The sequence below is a fragment of the Amphiura filiformis genome, chromosome 17 (assembly GCF_039555335.1).
Source record: "Amphiura filiformis chromosome 17, Afil_fr2py, whole genome shotgun sequence".
NCBI classification, from domain to species: Eukaryota; Metazoa; Echinodermata; class Ophiuroidea; order Amphilepidida; family Amphiuridae; genus Amphiura; species Amphiura filiformis.
The window spans coordinates 30,424,885-30,435,010 of NC_092644.1; the positions used below are offsets into that span (position 1 = coordinate 30,424,885).

A 10,126-nucleotide genomic window follows, 5' to 3' on the forward strand; every position below is an offset into this window, starting at 1 on the left:
ATATTTGAACATAGTATCCATTTTCAAACTTTAACCAATTTTAGTGAACGAGGCTTAGTGTCAAAACCACTTTATGTACAAAGTCAATGGGGTTTTCTAATGATAAAAAATGGCATAACTCAAAAACGCTTTGTTGGCAAAAATTAAAACTTGGCAGGCAAGTTTATCTCACCCAACTACACATCCTGTATCATTTTAAACCAAATCTGTGCATGACACTGTAGCCGATGTTTCTACCTTAAAAACACTTCTTGTTAACAGAAATTTCATGTTAACCAGGGCTGTCAACTCTCACGCATTGGCCGTGAGTCTCACGCATTGGGTCACTTTCTCACGGTCTCACGCCAAGGTAGTATAATTTCACGCTCAAATAATCATGGTACAAATGAACATTGGAGTCGGCAAATCCCGGTACGTCTCTGTCTCACGCCAAGCAATTTCAAAAAGTTGACAGCCCTGTGTTAACAGAGTTCATGTTAACGAGTTGCCACTGTATTTCCTGTGAAACGAAAATGATGAAATAAGACATACATCCACAACCTCATCATTGTATAATTTTATAAATATAGTCAGCATGCATTGTTATCATTTCTCTGGAACATTTGTCAATCATGTTCAATGATATATATATAGAGCATATTGCATCTAGACAACTTTTTTACCCCATCCTGTAATAAAACTGGGACTTCGTTGATTTTTTCCCCAAATGTAGGTGTATAAACAAGCCAGTTGTAGCATTCAGAATGTTTGTTAATTTTAGGATATGGAATCCTGTTGCAGGATATAATGGGGAACAATTGTAAGGCATTTTTCATTATATATTTGGGGCTTGCATTATCGCAAATGATGTTTTAAAATGAGCATGAAGGTATAATTATAATATTATAGTACCTTGATATGAAGTATGTACATGTATTGTAACTATAGCCACCATCACTACTCCAATTGGTATTTTTATTTACCTTATCTTGATAGGACTTTGGATCACGTCGGAAATCAGTTTTTAACCGCCTTGTTGGAAAACACTTGACTACTGACCAAAACAGCATAATGACTGGAATTCTTCTCACAGCTGGACCAGTGGCATCTCCAGTAACAGTCAAAAGATATGGTCCGCGATCACTTCGTAATATCACTGTGCCACAGATTGAATCGGCAGAACAGGCTCTGGAGCGTATGAATTTGGGAAAGGCTCATGAGATAAAAGCACATAAGCCGACAAAAGTGTTTGTGAAGAGACCTCCGGAGGAAGTAGAGGAACTATTGCAGAATTCCACTTTGTGTACTTTTGAGCAGTATAGGAAAAGATATTATATGCCATCACCAGGACGAATTACACAAAACATGAAGGATATTCTTGTGCAGTTAGATCTTGTACCACAAGATCACTTCACTTTTATACCACAAGATCCCGTCACCATCCTGAACTCATATCCTGTAGCTCTGACCAGTGTTGTATTCAAGACCGGCGTACCTGAGAGCGAGACTGAGACTGGGCAGTTCGAGACCAAGAATGAGACTGGCAGGTCCGAGACCAAGACCAGCAGGTCCGAGACTGAGACCTGCAGGTCTGAGACAGAGACTGGCAGGTCCGAGACAGAGACTGGCAGGTCCGAGACCAGCAGGTCCGAGACCGAGACTGACAGGTCTGAGACCGAAACTGGCAGGTGTGAGACCAAAACCAACAAGTCTGAGACTGAGACCAGCAGATCCGAGCCTGGTCTTGAATGAAATTAATGTCCATGAATGATTGATAAATATCTCAATACAACTATTAAATTCTCTGTTGTGTATAGCTGAGGTGACATGAGATGTCATAATGAACATTTTGGCGGTGGTTTTCATTTGCCCAGCAGTATGCGCACACATCCTATTTTGTTGAGGACATTTGCTTCTAAAACTTGCACAAAATCAAACAAAGGGCAAAAATGCTATTGAAAACTAGTCTTTGTCAAAGACGCTCAGGAGGGAGGGTTCGCGGTGAGTGCGTGGCTCGCACCAAAGGTGCAAAATGAAGGCGAAGCCCTAGACGAGGGCGAAGCTCGAGCAGCAAGGGCAAAACAAGCTCAGTGATTACCATGCTCCTACACATGTTGGTAGCCCGCGGGTAGTAATCAGTGTCCCAGTCTAACACAGACTATTGAAAACGGAATGGGAGTATGCTGTTCCTTGTACAGCATAATCGATTACGATAGTCCCTTGCCTTTGTATATAAAACATTGCTGTCACATCATGGAGGTAGTAACTACCTCCATGGTTACATCATCTATAGAGGTTGTCCATGAAATTATTGATTGGCTCTAAACAAATGATTTGAACCGGTGTCCTTCTCCGTAATCATGGCGCAGTGCAGTCCATTCAATCAAATGTTGTCATCAACCTATTTGATCGTAGTGCATTTGTTATGTGTGTGAGACGAATTGTCGCGGTAGATTGCAATCATGCTTTTGTTGAATGCTTTTGAGTAGTCCGCCTTTTTTACGGTATGATACATCATATGCACAACCTCTATATCTTTCAAAGTTAACAACAATCACCTGTGATACTAGATTCAAATTTGTTAGCATCAGTTGGAGGATTTCTACTGAAAATTTATGGTATTCACTCCACCTCTCCACCTGACCATTTTTTAGTTCCCAAATGACAAAATATTATTTTCATGTGAGAGGAAAATGAAGTAGGACATCAGCTAGGACATATACAACCTCATCATTGACCGTACGATTTGTGTATTAAATTTTATAGGCTTCTGTACTGTAGCATACATTTGTTATCATGCAAACATAATCATTGCTCTTTAATGTCAATCATGTTCAATGATATACATGTATACCATATAGGGAGTCACATAATCCAACTTTTTAAAACCCTTCCCACCCTTATGAAAGGACTCCATTGCTCTTTTATTTGTTCCCTATGTAGATAAATATTACGCATGCTGGTAACTTTCTGGATATTAACCAATTTTAGAGTACGGAATCTTACTGCAGGAAATATCGGGCAAACTTGTAGTAGTAGTAGTATTTTATATATATTTGGGACTAGCATTTTCACAATCTTGTTTAAAGGAGCATGAAAGTGTATTTGTAATGTGAAACCATGAGATGAAATATATTACCATAGCCATCATCACTACTCCAATTGGTATTTTTATTTACCTTATCTTGATAGGGCGTAGGATCACCTCGGAAATCAGTTTTTAACCGCCTTGTTGGAAAACACTTGACTGCCGACCTCAACAGCATAATGACTGGTATCCTTCTCACAGCCGGGCCAGTGGCATCTCCAGTAACAGTCAAAAGATATGGTCCAAAATCACTTCGTAATATCACTCTGGATCAATATGAAGCAGCAGAACAGGCTCTGAAGCGTATAAATGTGGGAAGACCTCATGAGATCAAAGCACCTAAGACAACAAAGGTTTTTGTGAAGAGACCTCCGGAGGAGGTAGAGGAACTGTTGCAGAATTCTGATTTGTGTACTTTTGAGCAGTATAGGAAGAGATATTATATGCCATCCCCAGGACGAATTACACAGAATATGAAGGATATACTTGTGCAGTTAGATCTTGTACCACAAGATCACTTCATCTCTGTATCACAAGATCCCTTCACCATCCCGAACTCGTATCCCGTTACTCTGACCAAAACTGATGAGACTGGGCAGTTTGGGATCGATACCAAGACCGACTCATCCAAGACCAAGACGGGCATGTCCGAGACTGGGCTTGAAAGCAATGACAATGACCATGATTGATTGATAAATATGTTGGTAACAGGTGGGCTATATAATCATTTCTAAACCAAATATGCATGGAATAACAACTTGTATTCCCCTTTGTATTAATAATTGAAAACACTAAAACTCTTTCAAAATGATGTCAAAAATTGCATGCCCCTAAGGTTGATGTGTCAAATAAATATTTACCCGCCCCTGCTTTTTCTTTGCCAACAAATTACATTTCTTATTATGCAATGCAAGCTGGACATTTTACATACATGTACATGTAAAATATGGCTGTCTTCTGTAGATGCCTGTTTCAAAAAGATCTGTGCCCAAAATATCAACCTGCCAAAAATGTTTGCACCTCCCCCACCCCCCGGCACCCCCTCCCTTTGAGGTTTGACAATAATGCCCCCCCCCCAGCCCCCTATAAATGAAGTGTCCTGGCAAATGTCCATCTCAAAACTCTTTGTTCTCCCTTTCAACATGATCAAATATCTTTGGTTACCCTTTCAATGTGGCAACACATCCCAAATTTTGGGAATCACAAATTTAAAACCTTAAATTGTCTAATGCAGTTTTAGCATAATTATTTTAATATTTCTCTACTATTTTTCTATACCTACTAGAGCGATTAACTTCAAATTTGGAATCAGATTGTTTGAGTGATACTGATAGACCTCCATTTAAGATAGCTCAATCATGAATCATGGTAATGAATTGGAAATATAAAGATTGGCATCAGAGCCCAATTGTTTCTGGCCCAGATGTAATACTATTATATACATCACTTGCTTCTTAACATTATGGGCACAAAGTCAACAAAATTACTTTTGGAGTTTACATATATTTGAAATTTACTTAAAAGCTTTAAAATCATACTGCTTGTCCAGCAGGCTTGTGCATTGGATACATTTACATCTCAGTGCATGAAGTATTATTTTGACTAAGTTCTATCTGAGCACGGAATCATGCACATTTTTAACCTATAATTATATTTAATTGCAATTTAACCCTATGAATTTGAATTTTATTGAAGATTGTGGCATCATGCATAGTCATACAGAACAGTTTAATACAATATAAATGTGAACTTTCATAAATTAAGTATTAGTAACTAAATGTACATAATAATGTACGTGAGTATATTTTGATACTAAATACCCAATAAGCACAAAATGTTTAACAGAAAATGTTCAAATGTCGGGTTATATAAAAGGTATATAAAGGATATAAAAAAATAACATTCAAAAAAATATTTTATAATAACATTTTGACAACTTTTTTTAAATGTAGAGTTTCTAAACACAAAATGTTTTAAAAATGACCATGACCTTTTTATAACCTGACATTTAAATGTTATTAAAACGTTTTGACAAAATCAAGTCTATAATGTTTAAAAACATTTTTGTTTGCTGGGTAAATGCTGATAATATATGTAAATAGTTTTAGTTGTTAGACATTTCGATCATGTACAAGTATGAAGTATTGTCTAAACACAGCCCGTCATTGGACAGTACATTACAAATTCAGATTCCAACTGGCTTTATATGCCTAGGCCTACATCTTGAAATTTGGAAAATGCAGTAGTCCAACAAGTAGGACCTGTTTTATCTTAGTTACCATACTATACTCAAACTCTGATCACAAATAGTCTTTAATGGCGCAAGAAAGGCGAGTCACTAAAGTTTATTTACCATGCCACCCTTTTTTGGGTGACGTGGTTAGTGGATTTTTTTGGTTAATCTTTCTTGAGCAATCAGAGTCAGAGAATCGATAGTCTGGTAATTCAGAAAAAAAGTCTTACTCATCATAAAAAATAAATATAATGCAAACTTGAATTATTCTTTTTTTCTTCTTTTTTTTGCCTTACGTTTCATCATACATTTTGTATATTCAATGTAAAGTCCTTTCAAAAAGTAACGCAGCTGTTACAAATATGTCTATATCTTCAGAACTATTTAATGGTATTCACAATATTTTAACATATAGAAGCAATGGTGGTTTACATTGTATGTACCATATTTGCCCAATTTCGTTCAATATTAACCACACTGCAGTAGTTTTAAAGAAAAAAAAGTTGCATACAGCAATCAATGGTTACTAAAAACAAGCATTGAAGCATGTAAAACCCATCATTATCTTTGCTGGATTCAAGTCAATACAACTTACTGCAACTTTTAAAATTCAGGATTTGTCTTTAAGTGCTCTCATGTCCCACAGAAATACTGTCCAAACTTTCATACCAGACTAACCAGAGCCATTAAAGGAGTATTTCGTGATCCTAGCATCCTCTTTTTATGACATTTTTCAGTACATATCCACGAAAAAGCCTATTCCCAAAATTTCAGTTGATTCCGATTTTTGCTTTGCGAGTTATGCATGATTATGTGTATTACACTGCTCCATAGACAATGCGTTGTAATTTCGTTCTGGTGCACCAGAACGAAATTCAAATTTCACGATATCTTTGCAAAACAAATTAATCTGCAAGAAATATTTTGTATATAAACATTATGTAGCCAGAGGTTTCCAGTGATATAAAAATCTCAACTTTTTTTGAGAAAAGTGGGGGGATGAGGCTGTGGATCACGAAATGCCCCTTTAATACTGAATTAAATTGGGTGAATGATGTATCAAAATAATGTGTATAATTCACCTGTCTTCCTGTGATAAAATATTGTAAATACTATTCCTAGTTCTGAAGCTATAGATGTATTTGTAAGGGCTGCATTACTTTTTGTTAGGTGTTTACTTTGAATCCATTTGTATTATCTTTTAAATGTTAATGAAATTGGTTAATTTTTTGGCATATGAAATATATACACTTACACCCTGTTGGAATCAGCCAAATGTGGTGCCTTTGTTGGAGGAGAACATTTTGAATTAAAAGGGCATTTTGTGATCCACAGCCTCATCCCCCCACTTTTCTCAAAAAAGTTGAAATTTTTATACCTCTGGCTACACAAAGAAGCAAGAAGGTCATTTTATTCATACATTTGTTGGAATTTATATAGTTGTACAGGTGTATTGAAAAAGGGTGATAGATTCCAAAATGCAGTAGGGATGCTTATTAGGGGAGGGGTGATAATATACTTGAATGGTACTTGTTCTATTTAATGTCAGTAATGTACGGAAGTAACTAAGGTCCATGCAGTTCTTTTTGTAACTCAGGAAGTCAAGATCTTGTGATCACAAGTCCTGACTTGTATTCCTGACTTAGCCAGTTTGAAATCAAGAAATAGTAAAGATATAGAAATAAAGAACAACTCAGGATCTCATGAAATCTGTTCAATTTTCACGGCATCAATGTTTTAATTGTAAACCCATCCACTTTTTATTGTCTCAAGATCCTATTTTCTTGACTTAAAGTCATGCAGGAACTCTCAAACTCAAGAACTTGCACGCCCAAGTTTGTGACTTCTTGACTTGAAGTTAAAGTCACAAAGTTAGGATTCTAACTTTGTGACTTAGAGCTTGTGTTACAAGCGCCATTATTTGATATCTATTATGCACAAGAATTCGGGATCGTGATCATAAGATCTTGACTTCCTGAGTTGCAAAAGAACCGCATGGCCCTTAGTTACTTCCATACTAATGTGTAAATTACCCATTGTACAAACTAGTACATGTAGGCCTACATACATGTAATAATTAATAAAATATTGTAAAAATGAAAATTCATCGAGTCTCACTTGTGTAATATTTTTTGGTTCCCAGGGGGGCCACTGGTCATTGACCAGGGGTATCATGCGTGGCCAAAGATTCAAGTAAAAGGGGTCTTTTTTCATGATCAGGCACTGTACTTATGTATCGTATCGTGAATAGGGTATCTAAAACAAGGAAATTTGAGAAAAAGGGTATACCTTGTACAATAAATCAGTGTTTAGGGTCCTTTGAGATAAATGTAGTATGTAATAAAGGTTAAAAGTTATGAACTTTTGAATTTGTGTTTTCCCAGTTATCATGAAGGGTTTTAGAGTCAAAATATGACTGATTTACTTGCTTTTAATGGGGGCAAAAATAATGTCAATATTTATTTATGGTATGAAATTGCACTTGTCATACTTGTTTAGGGGTGCATTTTCAGACCTCGTAAATACTTGTTTAGGGTGCTATTTGAAACTTTGTGGCCACACATGATACCTCTTGTCAATGACCAGTGCCCCCCCCCCCCCAGGTTTTGGTTTTGTGGGAACCTCAAGTGTTAAGTTCAGAGTGCTATCTTCCTGTTAGTTTGAACAGTTCAACAAGGGTCTAAGTGTTCTTACGCATTTTAAAAGGAAAATGAGTCTCATTTTAAAATTTAAATGTGTACACAAGCTGTAACATAAGTTGCTATCTACTGAAGATAAGCTTTTGTTTTTCATTGAGTGAGCTCCACATCCAAGATATACAAGCAAGGGGCATGACAGGGCCATAATCTGTGGGAAGGCAGATAGCCCATCCTCCAAAGAAAAAAAATATTTTAGGGTGATATCAGCACTTTTTGGACTCTGTTTCTCTCCAACTGTGACAGTTCTCAATGACTGGGATTTTGCAAATAACCAGACCCTGTATGGCGAGAATAACTTGCCCCAGGTGTGACTTTTTTAATCTTGAATAAAATCCACCAAAATCTTTAGTATTCATTAAGGGCAATAATCATGATAGAGCCTAATTTACTTCATCACCAATTAGTGTAAAACTTTTCCAGCACTTCGCAGATGTTTGTTACAACATACATATAGTCTTCAGAGCAGCTCAGTGGCCTATAGTTTGGAATTTTGCTACCTTGGACATTTTGCATGTACACCTCTGATCGGGCTACATAAACTTTGGATTGAGTGTATGTGAAAATTTTGATGCTACATTTGTTTTCACTCCTTTTGCATTCCAATCAGCTACCACAAAAATAAAAACACGCAAATATATTCCTTTTGTGTACAGGTCAATTTATGGACGCTAGAACCGCAAGTGAAACAGTTCAAACTTGGCAACATGTGAAAAATGAATCGCACGAAAAATAAATCGCGCAAATATTTCCACTTTGTCAGTAATTTTCATTTCTTTTGATTGACTTCATTTCAGACACAAAAGGAATCAACATTGACTCTGAGAGAATTCATGTCTGCTATGTTACTCACTGCTGGACCTGTTGTAACACACGCCCTCGTTGTCAACTATGGTCCACGATGTCTGCGCGGAATGGCACATACAACAAAATCACTTTTTACTTGCGCATGTGATCAATTGCAGGAGGCTAATCTGGGTGTTATAGCGGCTATAACAAACCCCCAGATATTTGTTAAGAAGAATCCAAAAGAAATTGAACCGTACCTAGATATAAATTCTGACTTGTGCACGTTGGATTTGTTCACACAGAGGTACAATACACCATCGCCAGGATATATTACAAATGTAATGAAAACAAACCTTATATCACTAGGAGTGGTGTCTCCTGAAGATTTCAAATAAAGGACATCTATATAAGTCTGGCTTCTTGAACATGTTCATGATGTTGTGCACATACCTGGGGGGTACTCAGTACAAATGACCATACGGGGACGTGCCGCAAATATGGGTAGCATTTTCAGCCTTTTGGTATATCAATGACCCCTTTATCAAAGCCTATTTTGGTATATGACTGGGTCCTTTTTTCAAAATTTTTGGAAAATAACCCAATTTTTCCTTAATCTAGCCAAAATGTTCCCAAAATTTTGGGAACATTTGTAAAAACTAAGACAATTTGAGTTCAATTCGGCCGAAAATTTTGACTTTTGGTATATCAATGGGTCCAAATTTCTTGAAAAATTGGTATATTTATGGGTCCACTTTCAAATTCTCAGCGGCACGTCCGTACCCCCCCCCCCCCAAGATATTTGTTAAGAAGAATCCAAAAGAAATTGAACCGCACTCTAGATATAAATTCTGACTTGTGCACGTTGGATTTGTTCACACAGAGGTACAATACCCCATCGCCAGGATATATCACAAATGTAATGAAAACAAACCTTATATCACTAGGAGTGGTGTCTCCTGAAGATTTCAAATAAAGGACATCTATATAAGTCTAACTTGAACGACTTGAGTCTGGCTTCCTGGATATGTTGTGCACATTGGATTTGTTCACAGATTATACAACTGAAAACAACCTCTTATCATTAGAGTGGTGTCTCCCAAAGATTTTAAATGAAGAACATATACAAGTCTGGCATAAACAACATTGAAGGACATGACTCTGGCAGTGGATATGTTGTGAAGAATACTCCGAAAGAAATTGAACCATATTTTGTGGTCAATTCTCACTTGTGCACATTGGATTTGTTCATACAGATACCGATATATTATAGCTTTTTATATACAAAAGAAAACAAACCTTATTATCACTAGGAGTGGTCTCCCTTGGCTTGAAGGACATGAC

The 10,126-nt window shown here is 36.8% G+C and overlaps 1 protein-coding gene across 2 annotated transcripts in view; it reads left to right on the plus strand.

Annotated features, from left to right (window-relative positions):
- LOC140137603 (uncharacterized) overlaps positions 1-4,070 on the plus strand; it is a 54,745-nt gene extending 50,675 nt beyond the window's left edge. The window contains exon 5 of one of the 2 annotated variants that reach the window (XM_072159338.1): positions 3,172-4,070. In XM_072159338.1, the coding sequence (XP_072015439.1) occupies positions 3,172-3,756 (585 nt within the window). In that variant the 3' untranslated portion in view covers positions 3,757-4,070. Of the gene's footprint in view, positions 1-975 lie in introns of both variants that reach the window. The other variant, XM_072159336.1, reaches the window with a different exon arrangement.
- Positions 4,071-10,126: the final 6,056 nt, after the last annotated feature.